This window comes from Zootoca vivipara, chromosome 13 (genome assembly GCF_963506605.1).
Source record: "Zootoca vivipara chromosome 13, rZooViv1.1, whole genome shotgun sequence".
Classification (NCBI taxonomy): Eukaryota; Metazoa; Chordata; class Lepidosauria; order Squamata; family Lacertidae; genus Zootoca; species Zootoca vivipara.
This window is the reverse complement of record NC_083288.1, coordinates 52,205,815-52,228,088: the sequence shown is the minus strand read 5'-3', so window position 1 is coordinate 52,228,088 and position 22,274 is coordinate 52,205,815. Positions and strand designations below refer to the sequence as shown.

At 52.7% G+C, this 22,274-nt stretch overlaps 2 protein-coding genes across 2 annotated transcripts; one reads left to right on the top strand and one right to left on the bottom strand.

Moving 5' to 3' along the window:
* The first annotated feature begins 3,296 nt into the window (after positions 1-3,296).
* Positions 3,297-12,649, top strand: MEPCE (methylphosphate capping enzyme). The gene is made up of 4 exons (XM_035136220.2): positions 3,297-5,379; positions 8,415-8,633; positions 10,319-10,445; positions 11,426-12,649. The coding sequence occupies exons 1-4, from the start codon at positions 3,673-3,675 to the stop codon at positions 11,476-11,478; spliced, it is 2,106 nt and encodes a 701-aa protein (XP_034992111.2). The 5' UTR covers positions 3,297-3,672; the 3' UTR covers positions 11,479-12,649.
* Positions 12,650-12,710: 61 nt separating this feature from the next.
* PPP1R35 (protein phosphatase 1 regulatory subunit 35) lies at positions 12,711-19,383 on the bottom strand. The gene is made up of 5 exons (XM_035136221.2): positions 19,277-19,383; positions 17,823-18,046; positions 15,635-16,058; positions 13,493-13,623; positions 12,711-13,128 (listed from the first exon to the last, which is right to left on the bottom strand). The coding sequence occupies exons 2-5, from the start codon at positions 18,030-18,032 to the stop codon at positions 12,955-12,957; spliced, it is 939 nt and encodes a 312-aa protein (XP_034992112.2). The 5' UTR covers positions 18,033-18,046; positions 19,277-19,383; the 3' UTR covers positions 12,711-12,954.
* Positions 19,384-22,274: the final 2,891 nt, after the last annotated feature.

The following is a 22,274-nucleotide window of genomic DNA, read 5'->3' as shown; positions in this document are numbered from 1 at the left end:
TCATTGCTCCAAGCTTGGCAAGCAGAGCATCAACAAGATTTTGTTTTCAGTTACGAATTAGCCTGCATTTTTCAATTTAAAAAGAGGCTTTCAGTTGTTATTATTTGAATTGTAGAGGTGGAAGGGACCCTGAGGGTCATGAACCTCTTGCAATGCAGGAATCTTTTGCCCAAGGTGGGGCTCAAACCCACAACCCTGAGATTAAGAGTCTAATGCTCTCCTAACTGAACTATGACAGGCATTTTTTTAAGCAGCTTAAAGTCACTGAGAGTCAAGTGTAGTCAGACTAGGACCTGGGAGACACCAGGGTTCAAATCCCCTCTCGGCCATGAATCTCACTTGGGTCACCTTGGGCCAGTCACTGCCTTCTCTCAGCCAAAGCTACCTCAAAAGGTGGTTGTGAGGATCAAATGAGGAGTGGGAGCTCCTTGGAGAAAAGGTGGAATGTAAAGACAATAAATAAATTCAATTAAAGCGGTTTGCCAACTCACAAATAATAACAGTTTAAAATGAATGTCAACATCAAATAAAGGTACAGTACAGCAGCATTATTTAAAAAAAAACTAGTAAAAATTATTACTTATTTATAAATAGTAATGGCAAAGGTCTCCAAGCAACTTACAGTACATTTGTTGTTACTGACATCTGTCTGTCTCAGGAGGCAATAGAGGAGTGTGCCTCTGGGAGTGAAGTCAAACCGTTGGAGAGTTACGGCATCTGTGGCTGTAGTCTGATACAGGAAAGACATGATTTGTTGCAGCTGGGGCAAATGATTGTGCTGCTGCATACGCGCTATGGCGCTTCTCTATCTGCGATCTTCCCAGCGGTCACTCCCCCTCTGGTCGGTGGCCGACCAAAGAGAAACCAAAGATTCCCCCAAAGGGAAACTCAAAACAGGATTTGAGCGCAAGAGCCCTCCTGCTTTGGTTTCCAGAAAATGGTATTTGGAAGTATTAATGCCTTCTAGTGTGGAGGCAGAGCACAGCCATTGTGGCTAGTAGCTACTGATAGCCCCCTTCTCCATGAATTTGTCTATTTATTTATTCATTTATTTAACTGCTGTACTGTATATAGATTGGTGGCCGTCACTGTCTCCTGTGGAAGTGATTGCCACAGTTAACTGTGCTGCGTAAAGGAGGAATTTCATTTGTCTGCCCTGAACCTTTCAGCATTCAGGGATGTCCATGAATTCTACTCCCTTGTCAGGGATGGAGACCTGGGAGAAAACTAATGAAATTAATTTCAACTGGGATAAATGTAGAGGTGTGCATTTAGAGGGATGCTTCAGTATAGAGGGAGTGACAAATGATTTAGGGGTGTTGTTGTTGTTGGTTTTAAGTATACCACAAGCTGAGCTGCTAAAAATACTAATGCAGTTCTAGTCTGTTCATGACACAACATGAAATAGTGGTATCTGGTGCTACGGTATTTTTATAGGAAAAATGGTGCCAGAACTCACCAAGAACACCTCTTATACTGTAATGGCAATGGCACCTACCTGAGAGGTGCCGGAATTGAGTTCTTGTGAGTTCTGGCTGAATAAAAGCCCTTGATGGTATCCCACTATCACGCTTTGATTAGACCATGCCTGAAGTACAGTGCCCACTGCAGTTTAATGGGTTTAATTAAGCAGTTCAATTAGCTGTGATCCCTGCCTTGGACTAGATGGCCCTTTGGGGTCCCCCTTCCAACTCAATGATTCTGTGAGAATATCAATATACTGGGGTGTGCGTTGACTGAAGGGTGGCCAAGGTGGGGAGGGGTGCTGAAGACCAAATCCTAAGGCTGCCTAGCCTGTTGAAAAGGTGATAAGATGCAAACGCAATCTTCGGTTATACGCCTGGACCAGTGGCCTGACTGAGACGGCCTCCTAGCCTAAATTTGATTCCCTGCCACTCCAGAGGGTCAGATTCAAAGGAGAAGGGGGAATTTGTGCTAGGAAGAAACAAAGACTGGGTGAGCTGCTCCAACTGCAAAACAGGCTTCCTCGGGAGGAGGTGAAGGACTCTCTCTTCCCATATAGGCTTTCAGGCGGAGGGCTGGGTGGCCTCCGAACACGTGTGTTTGCAGCAGGGTGGACTAGATTGGCCTTGGCTCCCCCCTGATGGGAGTTGCAGTCTAGCAACTGCGGTAGGTGATATTTGAGGGAGTTCCCTTTCACCTCTGCGATTCTGTGTAACAGGTGATGTGAAAGGGACCTTTCTCCACCTGAGGCCCTGGAGTGCTGCTGCTGCCAGTCAGTGCTTGATAATACCGAGCTAGTGCAATCAACAGAGTCGGAAGGGATCCCCCAAAGGCCATCTAGTCCAGCCCCCTTCCGTGCAGGAATCGCAGCAAAAGGAGGCGGCTTCCTACTTGGGAGGAGCGCGTCCTCCGCCAAGATTGCCAACGGCTGTCGACAACACTCCCGTGAAGTCACTAAAGCAAAAGGCTCAGGGGCGCGCAGCACCGTTCCCACGTTCGTGGCTCTCCACGGAAGATCAAAGGAGCTTGTGGGGGGGCATATGTCCCTGCGCATGCGCGAAAGCCTCAGCCTCCGAGCCCAAACCACAGGTCCCAGGGGGCTTTGCGTGCGGCGGGGGCCTGGGGAAGCGAGACCACGTGACCCTTGACAACTGTCCATTTTGGGAGCCTTTAAAAAAAACAAAGAACATTCTTTGCTTGTGTTTGTGTGAAGTTTCATTTTTACACAAAGGCGAAAGGCGCTGATACTTCACAGCACCTTTCCCCTCAGACTAAAGAGGAGTCTGTCCATAGCGCTTGGCAAGAGCCAATGTTTCTGAGGGGTAAAGATCCGGGAGCTTAGTTAGGTGGCTAAATCAATGCCTGGGGAAAAATGATTAGATTTTGGGGACATATTTTTTTGCAGCTGTCAGCTCTAGCCCTGCGTTGAGAACTTTTTATTAATGATATCTGTCAGGAAATAGAAGTGCCTAGGCTGGTCGTTTCTTTTTCTGGCTTTGGAACCTGATGTAACGCTGCCACAGGCGCTTGACCTGAACTGCCCTGTGCAAACGAGGACCCTCACCCACACTCGGGAGAAAAATTAGCTTGGAGTGTAGCTCCTTGATTGGCCGCAGGCGCTCCGGCCCAGCTTTCTCATTGGTTCACAGGGAAACTAAAAGGCGGGAGGAAGGCGGGGAGCCGCGGCTCCTCGAGAGCTCTGTGGCAAAACCGTCGATTGGCGAGGAATCCAGGCGGGCGGTGACAGCTCTGAGCGCCGATTGGTCTCTTCTGCGAGGAGGGGGCGTGCCCTCCCTTGGACCCGCCCTCCACGCATATAAACCCGGATCGCAGGGGGAACTTGCCATCGCAGGAAAGCAGCGGGCGCGGAGCGCTCTCCCTCTGGCTAGCGGAGGAGCTGCGCATGCGCTAGGGACTTTGGGGCGGAGCGGACACAGAGAGCGAGAGAGAGATGGGTCTGTGCGTGCGCGCCGGGACCTGAAATTCCGGGGAGGACGCGTGCTCGGACTGCGGTTGCGCGCCGGGCCTGCGCACGAGCGGGGGGCTTGACGGCGCACGCGTAGGAGGGGCTCGCGCGGGGCGGGAGGAGGAGGAGTCTTCGGAGCCTCGAGCTCAGTGTGAGGCGGGAGGCGGACGAGGAAGGAGCTCCCGGCCCTTTAACCCTTAAACCGCCGCTGGTGCCTCTTCCGCCTCCGCCGCCGCGAACCCATGCAAGGCATGATCGAGATGGCGGCGGACAAGGAGACATTCTTAGTCCCGGCCCCGCCGCCGCCCCTCCTCAAACCCCCGCCCAGAGGAGGAGGGGGCGGGGCTGGCGGGGGGGACGTCCCCCTGGTGCAGCTGCGTCAGGGGGCCGCCCCGGCGGAGCAACCCCAGGAAGACGCCCAGGCCCAGCCAGCGGCGGCAGCAGCAGGAGGCCCTAGGGAGGACACGGCCTCCCCACTTCGCCCCTCCGCCAGGCTGAACCAGGGGGCCGCCCCAGCCCACGACTCCCTCCCGCCTCAGCCCCCCGTCCAGCGCAGACCCCCGCCCAAGGGAGGGGGTTCCTCCGCAGCAGCAGCGGTCGAGGAAGGGGAGGACAGCGTGTCCGAGCTGCAGCGGCCCCGTAACGGCTTCCAGCCGCCGCCGCCGCCGCCCCACCACCAGCCGAGGGCCCCCGGCGGGGGAAAGAGGCGCAGCAGCTGCAACGCGGGCGGAGGGTTCAAGCACCCGGCCTTCAAGCGCCGGCGGCGCATCAACTCCGAGAGCGACCCGGTGCTGCCCTCGGAGTTCCTGCTGGGGGGCAACATCTTCGACCCGCTGAACCTCAACAGCCTGCTGGACGAGGACGTCAACCAGGCCGTCAACGCCGAGACCCCCAAGTCGTCTCCGCTGCCCGCCAAGGGCCGAGACCCCGTGGAGATCCTCATCCCCAAGGACATCACCGACCCGCTGAGCCTCAACAACGCCCAGGAGGACCATCCGGTGTTGGCAGCCCCCGTCAAGCCCGGGCGGAAGCGTCACCGCCACCGGGGGGCACAGAGGGGGACAGCAGGACTGGAAGGAGGCGGAGGTGGCACTGGCGGAGGCAAACCCCCGCTGCCCGCCTCGTGCAAAGGGTGCCAGAAGACGTGCAACGGGGCCACCCCGCAGCCCTACGAACTCAACACGGCCATCAACTGCCGGGACGAGGTGGTGTCTCCCCTGCTGCCTGCCACCGGGGAAGCTCAGCCTGGGCAGCAGGCCTCCGGGTGCGCCACGCCGTCAGGCACTTCTGTGGCCTCCTGGACAGCCGGGGGCAGCAGCAGCCGCCACCACCACCACCGCAAGAGGCGCAGGACTAGTAGCAAGTCAGAGGGAGGAGGAGGAGGAGGAGGCCGGCATTCAGGGGCCTCTACGTCCAGCGAGCAGCCCTGCCGAAGCAGCCCGGACAGGGGGCACAGCGTGCCAAGGGGCCGCCACCCTCAGGCTGCTTCTGGCCAGCCGGTCCGGCAGCAGCCACCGCGCCACAAATTCCAGTACGGCAACTACTGCAAGTACTACGGCTATCGCAACCCCAACTGCGAGGACTTGCGCCTGCGGGTGATGAAGCCCGAGTGGTTCCAGGGGAAGGAGGTGCTGGATGTGGGCTGCAACGTGGGGCACCTCACCTTGAGCGTGGCCAAGAAGTGGGGTCCCGCCAGAATAGTAGGGGTGGACATTGACGGGGCCCTCATCCACTCGGCCCGCCAGAACATCCGGCACTACCTTTCGGAGGAGATGCGCGAGGAGCAGCAGCGTGGCCAGGATGGCGGCGGCAGCAGCGAAGGGGCCAGCCGTGCCAAGAAAACCTTCCCAGCCTCCCTCATGGCCAGCCGGGGGCCGATCGCTGCACCAAGGGTACCCCAGGATGGGGTGGACGCCACGGTCTTCCCCAACAACGTGTTTTTCGTCCAGGTAAGGCGTGAGGGAAGACACCTCGGAAAGGGTGGTGGCTCGGCCTCCCCGGCCTGTAGACGCTCTAGGGCAGAGGGTCTGCAAAAGGGTAGGAAAACCTGGCTTTTTCAGCTCTGCCTTTTAAGGTGCATATTTAAAATATGCCAGATTAAAGTTGATTTGGCACCAGTTGTATTGCCACAGTTCCTTTCCTTAGAACTGCCATTACCCAGCATTCCCCAGAACTGCCATTTCCCAGCATCCCTCAGTGTAAGGACTGGTAGGCTTAGAATAATGGAATTATGGGATTTGAAGATTCACCAAGGGTCATCTAGCCCAACCCCCTGCAAGACAGCGGGGCGCAGAGTCGGTGGGGGGTCCACATGGCACTTCCTTTCCTACATGTGTAGGCATGCCATGAAGGAGTAGCGATGGGGAGGAGGCAGGCGGCAACATCCAGCCATGTTCTACCAAGGCCACTTCCTGGAAGGGAGGAGGGGCCAATGAGGCTTCTTCTGACTGGGTGTCCTCAGCAGAGTGACATGATTGGCCCAATTGGGGTGGAAGGGTGGGACAATTAGGAGGGAACTTCCTTTCTAGGAGTAGAGGGGTGGGCTAGATTGGAGCACTGTCACCAGACATCTGGCTTAACCAGGCTCTCCTGAAAGTTTTGGAACAGCAGAAAGGCTTTTGCTGGGGAAAGCAAAAAGCCCCACATAAAGAACTGGGAGGATTTCGGGTGAGGCAGGTGAGACCTGATACCCATGTGCAACTTCCCTCCAAGGAGTGGTTGTGGGGGGGGGGGTAGAACGTCCCCATCCCCCGGTTAATTTAATTGGGTCATTAAGAACAATCACTCTTTGAGCCTGCTATAAATCTACTTGCCAGATCAGCTTCCAGAGCGCAGAGCATCCTCTGAATGCTGGTTGCTCAAAGCCGAGCTCCTGCGCTCGAATTCTGCTTTTGGGCTTCCCATAATCATCTAATTGGCCCCTGTGAGAACAGGATGCTGGACTGGATGGGCCACTGGCCTGATCCAGCAGGCTGTTCTTGCTTTCATGCCCAGCACAATTTGGAGATTTCCAACAGCTGACATTCAGAAGCATTGCTGCCTCCAACTGTTGGACAGTTGTGACAAGTAGCCATCAATAGCCCTCTCCTGCATGAATTTGTCTACCGGTAGTTCTCTTCTAAAGCCATCCAAACTGGTGGCCATCACTGCCTCCTGTGAGAGGGAGTTCCACAGTTTAACTCGGTTCCTTGACTGCATCTGTTCATTTTATGTTTCTCCAGGGATGGAGATGGTAGGGAAAAGGATGTCCTGACCCTTGCTTGTGGTTTTTTTTTGGGGGGGGGGTGCCTCCTTGTTACTCTCTTTAAGTTTGTCCCGTTGAGACTGAGCGGGCAATGGAACTTCCTGGGGAGGAAGGGAGCCCATGGCACCTCCAGATCTTGGGCAGCAGGATGCTACAGCGGAGACACCCTTTATCTGGAGCCAGGCAGCGCTGGGCGGAATGGGCCACCAATCGTGTGCATCTTAATGGCTTCTCCGCCTGTGTAAAGCGTTGGCGTGAGAGGGCCCTCTGGTGCCTGACGGCAGCCATGTGAGACAAAACGTACAGAGAGGAGGATCCTTGGTTGTGTTGGCAGCAGATTTGCTGCCAAGGTGAGGCCAAGAAGGCCTTCCTGAAGAAACCGAGAGGGGAAGGACGCTCTTTGCAGGAGGAGGTGGAGATAAGGGAGAGTTCGGCTGAAGTCTTTTCCCAGGCACCTTGTTTATAGGGTCAGCTTGATAAAGAAATCCTCCCCTGTGCTGTTGTGACTGCAGCCTGTCCTCAGCCTTTGATGTCCTGGGCTCAAAAGGGAGATCAAGGGTCCCCCACCTGCACCCGGCCTAACAACAAGCCCAATTCTCCCTGAGCAAGGAGCTCTGTTGGAGCTGGGATCTGAGCAGCCCTCTGGCACGTAGGGGAAGGGTGGGCAGGTAGGCAGGATCCCTTGGCCTGTCTCCTTCTGCAGCCAAGCTGTTGATTAACTCTGCCCACTGGAAAGCTATACAGAGGTTGATTGGGGCTGGCTGGCTTCCCACCCACCTGACAGGTCCAGTGAGGGTGATGTGTGGAAGAGACACTTTCAACCCTGGAAAGCTGTGTGTGTGTCAGAGAGACAGAGACAGAGAGAGAAGTGGTCTGAGTTTGGGGCCCTTGCAATTCTGGGAAAAATAGTTCGTGTTGTGCCTTTGCCAACAGGTGCCTCTGATTATTATTATTATTGCTACTATTATTTATGACATTTGTATTCTGCCAAAGATCACAGGGCGGTTCACAACATAAAAAGACAAAATGAGAACACAAAACACACAATAAAATAAAAACAAGCCAATAAACACCACCCCCCTTCAATGTTTGTGATAAATCCTACCTGTGTTCCTGGCCCTCTTCCCTGTCCCAGCAGGAGCAGAAGAGTGGACTTGCCTAGACAATATTCACCCTCCTCTCTCTCTGGATAAGGTTGCCCCTCTAGGCCAAGGCCAGGGCTAGTTCCAAAGCTATCTAGCCAAGGTGTTGGAAGTGGCTTAATTGGCAGACTATTTGGGGCATCTAGTTGGCCACAGCGAGAATAGGATGCTGGACTAGATGGGCCCCCTTTGGCCTGAACTACCGGTAGCACATTCTCCTTGTGTTCTTACGGGACTAGTGTTTTAGGTTTGTTTGTTTGTTTGTTTGTTTGTTTTGCAGGGGGGCACAGAATAGCACTTTCTCTCCTGCTGCCCATGTTCTGGAGTCTGGATTTTTGCTCGGCTGAGGAGTGGCTGTGGCCTTGCTGCACTTCTCCTGTTTGGAGAGACTTTCAACATGTGCAGTGCAGATTGTGCAAGGAAACGGGCTCTCTTATTTTTTTATTTTTTGTGAGGGGGGGCAGGTGGCATTTGGACTGAGCTGGGGAGAGGGCGCCAACATGGGCCGCCCTTTGGGTAGCAGAATGTGCATCTAGTGGGTTAGTCTTCAGCTGGCCTTCTCTAATGGATTCCTTTTCTCTCCCACCCCCCTTTGCAGGGCAACTACGTGCTGGAGCAGGACGAGCTGCTGGAGGCCCAGAAGCCTGAGTACGATGTGATCCTGTGCCTCAGCCTCACCAAGTGGGTGCACCTCAACTGGGGCGACGAGGGCCTCAAGCGCCTCTTCAAGCGGTTCTACCGCCACCTGCACCCGGGCGGTATCCTGATCCTTGAACCCCAGGCCTGGTCCTCCTACGGCAAGAGGAAGAACCTGACGGTGAGCCCAGGGGTCTGCAGCTGGGCTGGGGGGCGGAGAGCGGGGCTTCCTCTGCCTCCTTATCTCTTGTATGTGGCATAACCCACCCAGACGGGTGGGATATAAATAACAAAGAAATAATAATTATTATTGTAGGCATGTGGCTTAGTGGGGCAGTCGGTCATTACTGCCCTCCTTGAGATAACAGTCCTGTCTGCCATGTGGCCCAGGGCAGCAGGGAAATCACAGCAGCATTGGGTGCAGGTGGCACAGTGGGTCTGTGTCTGGCTGTTAACCAGAAGGTTGGTGGTTCGAGCCCACTCAGGGATGGCTGCGGGCAGGATTCCTGCAGTGCAAAGGGGCTGGCCTAGATGACCCTCAGGATCCCTTCCAACTCTACGATTTTAGGACTCTGAAATTGCAAGTGACTTCCAAGGGCCGTCCACTCCTACCTCCTGCAATGCAGGAATCACAGCTAAAGAATCCCTGGCAGACAGCTCGCTTCCCACCCACCCACCCAAAAAAACCCCTCTGCTTAAAAACCAACGAAGGAGAGTGCGCCATCTTCCAAGGGCATCAGAAAATTCTCCCTGCTGTTTAGGCAGAACCTCCTCTCCTGTCCTTCAGATCTATTGCTTTGGGTCCTCCCCTCCAGGGCAGCAGAAAGCAAGCTTGCTGCATCGTCCATGTGACGGCCCTTCAGATATCTGAAGATGGCTCTCACATCACCATATTGCTCCTACCCAGAAGGCCTTGCTGCAGTTCAGTTTCTGATAATTGGTTCTCATGGGAAACTTAGATTCTTGCTTCACACAATTAACTCAAGGTAGTGTCAATTTACTCTTGGCAGAAAGCCAAGGTCTGCCTGGCCTGGCAACAGCTCTCTGATTGGTTAATGACCAGCACTGAACTCTGTTATCTAGGAATGCTAGCAGTTGTTTCTTGTTGGGTGTTAGGCGTTGGAGTGCTGCGTATGGTTGGAGAGAGAGAGAGACAGAAAGGATTTATTTTGCTTTGCTCTGTATGCAGAAACTGCTGGTTTTATTTTCTTTTAATAAATCCTGTAAATAGTTATTCTGCGTCTAGCCGACTAGTCATTTCCACCTCAACTAGCTTCTGCGCTGTGCAGGAAAATTCTGCTACGTTTGGGCTAAAGCCACCAGAGCTATGCCTGACACTTCAAAATTCTGAAATTCTGCAGCCCAGGCCAAAACCAAACCACCAGCCTTGCCTGTTCAAGGATGCCAGAGAGAAATAAAGATGGTAGCAGGGAGGAGAGAGGCAGAGGTGGGCTCAAGGGAGCAGCCAACTTGCGGGGGGGGGGGGGTTGATCACAGTGCCCAACACAGTGCCCAAGCAGGTCACCAAGCTTAACCACGTGCCACTTGCCCCTGGGTCCAAGCGACCAGGTGAGATTGACGCAGCACAATCCCTCCCTGCTGCTAGGTCCTTTCCCCCCCCCCCTTTGGATTTCTGCATGCACGGCAGGCCTTAGCCGCGTCTCTTCCTCATGCCATATGAAACGAGGACTGCCAGGGTCCAGTTCTGCTGTATCATCCCAAGCGTGTTCAGAGCCAGTTGTGTTTTCTGTTTGGGTAAAGGGCCAGAGCACTCTGCACATGCTCGGGGCTCCCCACCTACTGCATCATAAAGTCGAATGCTGCGGCTGTGCCGGCACTGATTTCTTCTCCGTCCTCCTTTCCTAGGAAACAATGTGCAGGCATTACTACCGGATCCAGCTGAAACCAGACCAGTTCCCTTCTTACCTGACTTCCCCGGAAGTGGGCTTCTGCAGCTACGAATTGGTGGCCACACCCAGGAGCACATCAAAAGGTATCAGCCTTTGAATTGAACCTCTCGGTGGAAGTGGGGAAAAGGGGCCCCACCTCCCACGTTTAAGGCGAGGGTCTAGAGGGGTGAGGTTTGCAACCTTCCGTTGTGCTGCCCCGAGAACCTCTTAAATCCTGGGCCGGGCTTGGCTCTCAGCTGAATTGCAACAGGCCCTGAGAGTTTAAGAGAGAGAGAGAGAGAGAGAGAGAGAGAGAAATGGAGGGTGGGTCTGGATTGTGGGACTGGACAGAATGGAAGCAGACAACCTGCATTTGGGGGTGGGGTTTAACCACTGGAATACAGAGACCACAGCACATGATTTGAATGAGGGGAAATGATGCTTGGGAGCGGGGAACAGCTTTTGCTGAAAGAAGGGTATTTTGGGGGCGTGGGGGGGGGAGAGATGTGGCCTATCCATGCCCATCTGAATCGTGCCATTTTGAGCACACAAAGCTGTCAATCAGACTTTGTGCTCCACCCTCACCATTTTGGCCCCTTCCGCCCCCTTGGTTCCGTCCATCCTCCCCGGTGCCCCCCTACCCAGCCACGATGGGCAGGGTATAAATAATAAAATTATTATTATTACCCTGCAAAAAAACCCACAAAAAACACCATTATGTCTAGTGGTGGTTTGCACAGCCCACTAAGAAAGAGAATGACACAGCTGAGTTCAAAATGGTAGCAATGAATTGCACATCCGTTCAAAGCCCAATTAAAACTTAATTGGTTTAATTCAACAAAACGGATGAATGAGCTTCATCCAGTGATAGCAGCTTTCCAAAGTCTTGATAGTCACTGGCATTGAGCCCCTGGCGTTAATTCCACCGCCCTCCATGTGGGGGCAGTACCACCCCCTTTGGGAACCACTGCTCTAGAGGCCCCTTTTACAGCCCAGCTTACTGAGGTTTTTCAAGGGGTTGTGGGGGGGGAGGCTTCTAAATGCACCCTCTGGCTCCTCCCTAACTCTCCTCCTCTCCCTGCAGGATTCCAGCGACCCATCTATCTCTTCCACAAGGCCGGTCCTGGGGCCCACTGAGGGTGTCTCTGCCGCCGATGCCTCGCCCCTCCAATCAGCCACTTGCTGGGGCAGGGGGGGGCCAACGGATGAATGTTGGACACTTTGCTGGCAGGAGGGGAGAGCCTCTCCTCCCAGCCAGGACGGAGCAAGCCAGACTTAAGACTCCTGCAGCCTTTTGTGGGCTCGGGAAAGCCGTGTCGCTTGCCCTCAACCACCAGAGGGCTCCAGAGACTGCAGTGGGGCAGCGGAGATTCGCCCTGGAGCAGGACCTTGACTACTGTTATGGGGTGGGGGTGGGGGGGCTGAGAAGGGGGTGCACTCCAGGAGGGTGGCGTTTGCACCGAGGTGTCGTTTTTCTTTTTCCGGTTTCCCTTTGAGGTTGTGGACCGTCACTCAAGCCAGCAGCATGGCCAACAGTTTGGCAACATCTGGAGGGGAAGAGACAGGGTAGGCAGCTGGGAGACTGGATGGCTGGGAGTTTACAGTATAGTAGCAGCAGTTATTTCTCTGACGGGTTTCCCCTTTTGCCATTGTCAGTGCCTGTTAAAAGAGGCTCAGCAGGCACCTTCCGGCTGTTCCTGCGCTACAACTCCCACCAGCCTGTTCTGAAACCTCGGCCAGGGAGAGAAAAGAATTCTAAAGTTGGCGGAGAAAGGAGGAGCTGCGTCTGCGGCACTGATTGTCCCTTGATAGCTTCAGGTTGGTTTGGTTGGAAGAAGAGAGGGTGACCCAGCCTCCACCACCCTCCTGCAAAAGGGTTCTCAGAGTCTCTTAACATCCTGTATTGGGGAGCAGGGGGGGGGGCCTCCCCTGCCGTGGCCAGCAGTAGACGCGAGAGGCCTCCCCTCTCCCTACTCGAGTCCCTGGGGCAACGTCTTCACCGCAAGGAGGATTTTGCCCCCACATGGACACAGCTAGCAGGAAGACACATGCCTATATTGCGGCTGGGGTGCCTTGCTTGTCAAGGTAGGAGGAGGAAGACATGACCAGCCTCGAATGCCAGCTTCCCGTACCCTGCCCATGTTCGTCAAGTGGGAGACGGCTTTTTAAAAAAACACCATCTTGTTTCCCACAAAGAAAACGCCACCTTTCTGGGGAGGATCTGAAGGGGACCCCTTCTCTGGAGTTCTTTCTTTAAAAAAAAAGTTGATTCTATATATAAATAAAAGCCTACAGATTATTACCACTCTATGAGAGATATGTTTTGTGTGCACGACAGGTTGGGGGGGGGGAAGAGGATCTGAGCGGTTTTTAAAGACCGCTCAGGGTGGCGGCGGCTGTTGACGTTCAGGGAAAGACACGCCTCCCCGTTGATCAATAACTGGGAGATTGGAGAGAAGATGTGCTTCCAATTAAGTTTTATGTATGAAAAGCGAAGTCTGGGGAAGGGGGTGCAAAAGGGAGTCCCGTTTGAATAAATAATCCTGCACCACACGGCGGTCTGAGTCCAATTTTGGGGGGGTGGGCGGCAGCCGGCCCATCACCCAAGGCCCTTTAACTGTCCCACTGGCGCAGCTTCCAATACATGGAGAAAGTGGTGGCTGGGTCCCGCGTCCGAGGTTGCAGCTTCAAGGGGGGCAGCCCCTCCACCTCCAGGAAGGGGCTCTCTGTGAACAGCTGCTCCGGGTCGTAGAAGGCCAGGAGGTTGGGGCCTGTGCAATCCAGCTCCTAGCAGAGAAGAGACAGGCCGGTTGCTCAGAAGGGAAAGTCCTTAGTGAAGCACAATGGTAAACTGCGGAACTCCCTCCTGCAGGAGGCCGTGATGGGCTCCAAGGGACATCCGCTCCAACCCCCTGCCATTCAGGAATGGCAACCATTTGAAACCTTAGCTTTGCAAACATGCTGGCAATTTTGTTGCAGAGGGGAGAGTGCTCTTGCGCTCGAATCCTGCCTATGGGTTTTCCAAAAGAGCCATCTATGCCCGCAACACTGGTGTAAGCCCATTGGATCATTGCATTTTGGGGGTGGTGTTAACGCCACCCGTCTCCTCCAGCTCTGGGGAATCCCCAAGGCTGCCCCCTTCCCTGCTCACCTTCCTGGGTTCAGGACGCGTCCGGACGAGGGCGAGTTTCTCTTGCACGGCTGAGCTGAGCAGTTCAACTTCCGGCACTTCCAGGCTGACAAGGCCTTGATAGAGTTGTTGCTCACGGCGGATGTTCATACCTGTGAAAGGCGTGTTGGGAGAAAAGGCGAGGAGCTTACAAAACGGGGAATGGCGTGGAGAAAATGGAGAGAGAGAAGTTCTCATCTCGCCGCACTAGAACTTGAGGCATCCACTGGAGCTGGATGTTCGAAGACTAAGGACAGGTTAAAAAAAAAACAAGCACGATGGGCAGATTCTGCACTTTGGCAGGAAGAACCAGATGCACAAATATAAGATGCGGGATGCCTGGGCAGCCACTAGTACATGTGAAAAGGATCTAGGGGTCTTGGTGGACCACTAGCTCAACACTGAGTCCACAGTGTGATGTAGCAGCAAAAAAAGCTAACGCAACTGTCAGAGGTTCTTGCGACTACTCTAGAGTAACGATGCTCCACATGCTTGTCTTTAAACAGTTTTTCTTTAGTGCAGTCTATTTACAGTGAGCTGGATATGTACAACATGTCTGCTCAGTCCGATGCAGAATCCCCCCCCCCCCACACACATGATCTTCTCCAACATAGCAGCCTCGGGACAGTGAATCTCCTCCCTCTCTTTCTCCTGCGTAATTCCGGAACCGGAGGAAGGGGTCTACGCTCCAGGCTTTCCTTTTCTCCCTTCTCCCCCTCCCTTTCCTCACTCCTGTGTGCCCTGGGCTCTCTCGTGTTGCTGGAGCCCTGGCCCTCTCTCCATTCCCTCACTAGCCTCCTCAAAGCCCTCGCTTCCATCACAGCTACTTCTGATGCAAGGGGGCGGTTCTCTGTACTTTTCCCCCCTTACAGCAACTCTTCAGCTGAATCAAGAAAAGTCTAGGGTTCCTCTCTCTCGCTTGGACTACTGCAATGCGCTCTACGTGGGGCTACCTTTGGAGGTGACCCAGAAACTACAACTAATCCAGAATGCGGCAGCTAGACTGGTGACTGGGAGCGGCCGCCGAGACCACATAACACCGGTCTTGAATGATCTACGTTGACTCCCAGTACGTTTCCGAGCACAATTCAAAGTGTTGGTGCTGACCTTGAAAGCCCTAAGCGGCCTCGGTCCAGTATACCTGAAGGAGCGTCTCCACCTCCATCATTCTGCCTGGACACTGAGGTCCAGCACCGAGGGCCTTCCGGCGGTTCCCTCCCTGTGAGAAGCCAAGTTACAGAGAACCAGGCAGAGGGCCTTCTCGGTAGTGGCACCCACCCTGTGGAACGCCCTCGCACCAGATGTCAAAGAGAAAAACAACTACCAGGCTTTTAGAGGACATTTGAAGGCAGCCCTGTTTAGGGAAGCTTTTAATGTTTAATTTGTTGTTGTTGTTTAGTTGTTTAGTCGTGTCCGACTCTTCGTGACCCCATGGACCATAGCACGCCAGGCACTCCTGTCTTGCACTGCCTCCCGCAGTTTGGTCAAACTCATGTTCGTAGCTTCGAGAACACTGTCCAACCAACTTGTCCTCTGTCGTCCCCTTCTCCTAGATTATAATAATAATCTATAATAATAATAATAATAATAATAGTTTATTGTATTTTAATACTTCTGTTGGAAGCCACCCAGAGTGGCTGGGGAAACCCAGCCAGATGGGCGGGGTGTAATAATAATTATACAATAATCATTATTATTATTATTCCTGCCTTGCAGGGGGTTGGACTAGATCAGGCATAGGCAACATTGGCTCTCCAGATGTTTTGGAACTACAACTCCCATGATCCCTGACCACTGGCCCTGTTAGCTAAGGATCATGGGAGCTGTAGTTCCAAAACAACTGGAGAGCCAAGGTTGCCTATGCCTGGACTAGATGAACCTCGGAACCTTTCCAGCTCTATACTTCCATGATTCTATGACTTACTCAGGCAGCATACAGTTAAACTATGCAACTTGCTCCCACAAAAGCTGGGATTAAGAAGCCTTCCTTTCTCCAGATATGGAGGCAATCCTGGCCAGCAACCACCGATAACCCTCCTGAGGGAGGGAGTTCCATAGGTTAACCATGCGCTGCACAAAGAAGGGCTTTCTTTTTAACTCCCAACGCTCAACTCCAATACTCACCCTCGCCGGCCCGGGCTTCCACAGTGCAACGAGCAACGAAAGAGCGCTGGACCAGTTGCTCAGCCGCCTGCCGGGCATTGAAGCCTTTCTCCCGCACGGCATGGACCTCTGCCACCAGGGCAAGAGTGCTGTGGGGAATGGGGCCGGCCAGCAGGTTGCGGGGCTGACGCGATCCCTCGTCTTCCTCCTCCTCCCCTGCAGGACTCAGGGAGGGCTCTCTCTCCAGCGTGATGGTGATGGGAGATTCTCCGGCACTGCTGTGGACCACCTCCACTCTGGGCTTCGGGGGATCGAGGCTGACCATCCTGACATCGTCCGACCTGGATCCCCGCCTGGGAGGAACGGCAGCCTCCGTTCCAGGCTGCGGGGGATCGGGGAGGGCCAGGCCGATGTCATCAGATTTGGATCCCAGCCTGAAACGAACCTGGGAAAGGTGCAAAAATGGACAGTCGAGGTGGGGAAGAGGTGAATTGTGAACAACTTGCTAAATTTGCAGGCATCCCCAAACTTCGGCCCTCCAGATGTTTTTGGACTACAATTCCCATCTTCCCCGACCACTGGTCCTGTTAGCTAGGGATCATGGGAGTTGTAGGCCAAAACATCTGGAGGGCCGCAGTTTGGGGATGCCTGTGCTAAAGCAATAAACATCTTCCGGAGAAGAAAAGACCCAGGAGCAAATCCAGTCCATAAGACCAGGCATGCCCAAAGTCCATTTCAGGGGCCTAATCCGGCCCGCCGGTCAGTTTATTCCAGAAGGAGGTCAACAACTCCAATCCTAAAAAAAAAACTCAGTAAGTTTGGGGGGAAGTCGTAAAAAAAGCTCAACAACTTCAAGCTCAACAACTTTGGTCGGCCCTCCCGCATGCTCACTCCATCAAATCTGGCCCTCTTTGGAAAAAAGTTTGGACACCGCTGTCATAAGACAGTCGGATGGCACCTTGTATGCCTACTGGCAACTCCTGCAGCCAAGCTGGTGCCAAACGTCTTGCTCTGCTTTCCTTTGAGCCACATCAGTCAGGCCAGGGGGGTGTCTTGTCCTCTGGGCAGCCCAGGACCTCCAGAGGTCATTTTGGTGCTGATGGTGAGGAAAAAACAATGCGCGAGGCAGCAGTTGCAAGGAATGAGCTCGCAAGGTACAATTGCTACAGGTTGCCTTCGTTGGTGGAGAAATCATCGTGCCTCACTGATAAGCTACTGCCCACCTTAAGCAGAGTGGCCCCATCAATAGGTGCTTTGGAGTTTCACTTGACAAGCGGACTGAACTTGTGGACCAAGGAAAAAGGGGAAAAAAGCCTCTTTTTTCATCTGTAGCAGCTGCAACAAAACATGTCTCTTCCAGATGGTAGCTTTCTAATACTTTGACTCCCCCCCCAAAGGCACACTGTCTCCCAAGACAGACAGATGTCAGCCTTCCGGGGCATAGTTCATAGAATCGTAGAGTTGGAAGGGACCTCCGAGGGACATCTAGTCCAACCCCTGCAATGCAGGAATCGCGGCTAAAGAATCCCTGACAATGGACACCCCCCCAATCTCTGCTTAATAATAATAATAATAATAATAATAATAAATAATTTATTATTTATACCCCGCCCATCTGGCCGGGTTCCCCCAGCCACTCTGGGCGGCTTCCAACAAAATATTAAAATACAGAAATCCATCAGACATTAAAAGCTTCCCATTAAAGTCTTCAATGATGGATAGAGTCAGTTCCACGAACAGCTCTCTCTCTCTCTCTCTCTCTCTCTCACACACACACACACACACAGAGCTATTCTGAAAAAATTGATAGAATACCACTTTTTCTTTTTAAAGTCAATTTGATCCTTCCCAAAGGCATCTAGACCTGGCACTGGAAATACATATTTTGTCAGTCTTACAAGCCCCAGAACAACCTCAGTTCTGCGTAGCAAACCTCTCAGGAAGACAGGAAAGCCGAACCAAACCACTGAGGTCCATATACCTCAATACTGCCGACACTGATTGGCAGCACCTCTCTCTAGGGCTTCTCTCCCAGCCCTCTCTGGAGTGCAACGAGGGACCTTCTGTTACAGGGCAGGTGCTTTCCCACTGAGCTACACCCCCTTCCCCTCTGGAGAGGATGTAGGCAAGTCCTGCCTTCCCATTTAATGCCTTCCCACCTCCCCCCCCCCACCCCCCTTTCCTCCTCATGCTCCCAGCTCCCACTTACCTGTCTACGTGGTGCTTTCCCCTGCTGGGGTCGCCGAAGGATCCCGCCGCCCCCCAGCCTCCTCACACAGGCTCGCTCTGGGGTGAGCACCACCTCAGGCCCGGGGACCAAGCCTTGGGGAGTCGGGGGTGGGAGGGGCATAGGTGCAGTGCAAGGGACGCTGTCTCTGTCGTCGCTGCAGGTGAGAGTGGGGGCAGCAGCAGCCATCATGAGACAAATGCAAGCTGTAGATAAAAGAAGAGTATGCAAACCAGTGGTTTCCAATTTTTGAAGGGGGATGGATGGGGGGGGGAGCGACTCTACTGTCCCCTTGGTTCCATAAACTCACCCCGTTGCTCCCTACCCTATAAAAAGCATTATGCAGAACAGCTAAGGGGGAGAAGTAACGCAATGACATTCAAACCACAATTATTCCCACCGCCCCCCAGGGGGCGCTGCTGCCCACTCTGGGAGCCACTCATGCAATATGTAAACAGCAGCAGTGCGAAGTTCCAGCAACCCACCAGCAGAGGGCGATGTTTCCAAACGTCTGCCTGCTCTGAGCAGACAGTCCCCAGCCTGGTGCTCTCCACTTTGTTGTCTACTTTCTGGGGCTGATGGGAGTTGTAGTCCAAAACATCTGGATTTCACCAGGCTGTCCTAACTACCGGTAAGCCCAAGTGGGCTCAACCTTTTGGGGAGGACATAGCAAAAGGGCATCAGGAAGAAGAGATAAGCGCCCCTGTTTTTATTGGAGGGAGCCTATCCCCACGGATAGTTAACTTGTGGAATTCACTGCCATAATAATAATTATTTCTACCCCGCCCACCTGGCAGCGATTGTCGCTTGCGTGGGCCACGTGTTTAGGGCACCAGAAAAGCAGGGACATGAGAAAAATGAGATTTTTATTTTCATGAATTTGATATTGGTACTGCGTCCAAGTAACTCTCCACTCTACACCCATTTTTCTGCTGTCTTTTTATTACTTATCCCCACCTAAACCGGAGGCGGGGTGGACGGTGTCCTATCATTAAATCGAAATACTGCGAGGAAATCAGATCCAGCCAGGTGTTGCGCATTGACATCCAATGCATGCCCGTTTCAGCATACGTGTAAGCCTTGGGCCATTTTGGAAAACAACATTTAGTTTTGTGTGTGTGTTTTATTTTGAATTACATACTGGGAGGGGGCGGGGAGCCTCACAGCATAATTTTTTCCGCTGCTTCCAAAAGTCTTAGTCAGGCCCTGGGTCGAATCCAGCTGCTGCAGGCTCTGGGTCGAATCCAGCTTGATGTTTTAAGTCACACCCACCCCCCAAAGCGGAGAGCATTTTGCAGGATCCCTCACTGGCAATGGCAGTTTACAACCTCCCGCCTTTGGACCTTTTCTGCTCCAGGCCAAATTGCACATTGCACCCCTTTTCCCCTTGCACCCCCCCCCGTTTCCAACCCGCCCCCTTCCTATCGGCCCCTTACCCGCTTTTGTCTCCAGCCCCTCCACTTCTCGGCTTCTCCTTCGTCTAAACTCCACTCTTTGCCTGCGGCTGGTCAGAATCTGGGGACGGTTGAAGCGGGCGGTGGAAAAGGAAAGGAGCAGCCTCGTTTTCGGTCCAAGATGGCGCCTGCCCTGAAAACGCCCTATCTAAAGCCATGGAGAGCCATAGAGTCGCTCAGCGCAGCAAGTCCCAGTCCGGCAATTCCCGTGGCATAACACTTGCGCTCCCTAAGGAAACGTAGGCGGCTTTGCAACGCGCAACCTCCGATGGGCGGGGCTGTGGGCAGGGCCGAGCGGGGGCTCGGGCGTAGCCTCGTTGTGAATCGAAGATGGCGGCCGAGCTGGGAGCGCTCTATATAGAGAATGAGTGGCGGGAAAGGGAGGGAGGCAAGGGCTGCCTTGTGGGTTAAATAGGGTGGTGTGGAAGCTGCGCCGGCGCATCAGGTTCTTTCTGAATGCAAGATGGCGGCCAAACAAAAAGAAAAACACACACTTTTCCACCGGTTCGATACCAGCTCTCGGCATTATTATTATTATTATTATTATTAAATAGGTATTAATAATAACAAATAATTAATAATATTGTTAATACATATTATAATAAAATCAATTATTAATAATAATAATTGCAGGAGGCTCAGGAAACCGTACTAGATGTCCCTTTGAATCCACTGCAACTCTTAAGTTCTTTGATTCAGTGGTTCTAATTATTATTTTATTTTATTTTATTTTATTAAATCTGCAGCAGTAGGTTTATTTTAAAAGCAAACAGGAACCCGACATTTACCATTCTCTACTAAACCAGTTTGACTTTAGGCTGCCCTATGCAAATCAGTAAAAGTTGTTTTAACAAAATATCTCCCCCCCCCCATCTTTTTCTAGAGGTACCACTGAGGTCAGTGGGAACATGCCCGGCAAGATTTAAAGACGCTGCATATATCTGAATCTTGTCGCAGTTGAACCTTTCCTTATTCAAGAGTGAGATTTTATATATGTGCCATATATTATATGCAGCGGAAGAATTGCAATAAGGCTATCGGTGGAAAACCAGTTGCCTTTTAATCTCCCCGGCCCCGGAAAAACGAAACAAAACTCGAGGGGTTTGTCCTTTTAGCTATGACATGATGAAGCGTCATTCCAATTTATTGCCTGGTGCAAAATTCGCTCCCTGGGGAAGCCAGCCTGCTGCCCTCCATGTATGTTTTGGACTACAACTCCCATCATCCCTGACCACTGGGCCTTGCATTTGAAGAACCTCTGGTGGATGCGGTCAAGGACCCTGGCACAGCACCGCTTCCGACTGAAGCCTTGGAGTTCCCTCTGTCGGCCGGACTCAGTTTTCAGGCCCCTTCATCTGTAAAATGGGAGCAGCCGCAGGAAGTGGGGAGATCGAAGGAGCGGCGGCAAGCAGCGCTGAGTCTTCATCCAAAGAGCCTCAAAAAAAATCCCTTTTTTTGCACGAATAGATCTGCCCTCTCCTCTGTGATAAAGGTTTCCGCTGCAGTTGGTGGCAGAACAATAACCCACCGCAGATGAATGCCTGGCAGCGGGTGCAGGAATTTCCTGAGCGCTGGGTGGATGGGAACAGGCGAGGTCTGCAGGGGAGATATATAATGGAAGCAGCCAAATAATAGATTTTGCTGACTGTCAGAAATGATAGCACAGGGCTTCCCCACCAGCCAGCCGGCTTCCCCTGTTTCTGCCAGCAGCCGAGATAGAAAACTCTTGTGTTTGGTCGAGTGTACAGTATGTGTTATGTCTCCTGTCTCAGAGCAGGATTCCTGGGTCCCCTGAGGAAGGGCGACAGGACGCTCCAGAGCTGGCCAAAAGATCCGGCCAATTCTGCCCCTGAGCTGAAATCCCTGCCGCCTCATCCTAACCATCTTTTCTCAATTTATTTTTATGGGGTTTATTCCCCATAAATGTTCATAGGGTTGAATTCGAGGAAGCAGTATTTCATGGAATCGTAGATTTGTATAGTTAGATGAGACACCCCAGAGGTCATCTAGTCCAACCCCCTGCAATTATGGTTGTTATTTATTAAATTTGCATCCCACCCTTTGTCCAAAGTTCTCAGCATAAAAAAATATAAGATAAAAACGTATATATATATATATATATATATATATATATATATATATATATATATAAATGTAAACTGGGCATGTGTGTTCGTCTCCAATGTTCAATGAAACCGCTTGACCGCTTGCGTTCAAATTTGGACACAAAGTCAAATGTGACTACGAGAGCAATACCATTCTGTTTTCAAAGACAGATGTCACACCTGTGCAACGATAAAACCCCAAAACCCCGTGTTCAAAACTTCCCCACTCAGACGAAAGTGCATGCTGGGAGCACAGGAGAGGTTGCCAAATAGCGCCCTCTAGTGTCAGCTACACTGGTACTGCACCTATAAAACTTCTCTCTCCACAGCATCTCGGCTCGGCTTCCCAGACTGGGCCGAGTGGTGGTGGGGGCTCGTCGGGTGGGGGATGGGGGGAGGAGGGAGCGGGATAGGTCATGGGTCCAGACAGGGTGGGGCCAATCACAGGGATGAGCCGGGGTGGGAGGAGGGGCCGGGATGTAAAACAGGGGGACTCTGAAGGTGAGGGGAGTCTGAAGGGGGACTCTGAGGCTCCATTTAACAGACTGAGGCACAGCAACGCGTGGCAGGGCCAGCTAGTACATAATAAAAACTGGAACATGTGATGTGTGGAGAATTCTCGCTCCAGTGATACGAAGCAATAACAAAGCTTGCTTGCAACAGATTTGCATAGAATAAGTCAGGGGAAAGCTATGGTTTTCCCAGTAGTGATGTATGGAATGAGAGCTGGACCATCAAGAAGGCTGATCGCCGAAGAATTGATGCTTTTGAATTATGGTGCTGGAGGAGACTCTTGAGAGTCCCATGGACTGCAAGAAGATTAAACCTATCCATTCTGAAGCAAATCAGCCCTGAGTGCTCACTGGAAGAACAGA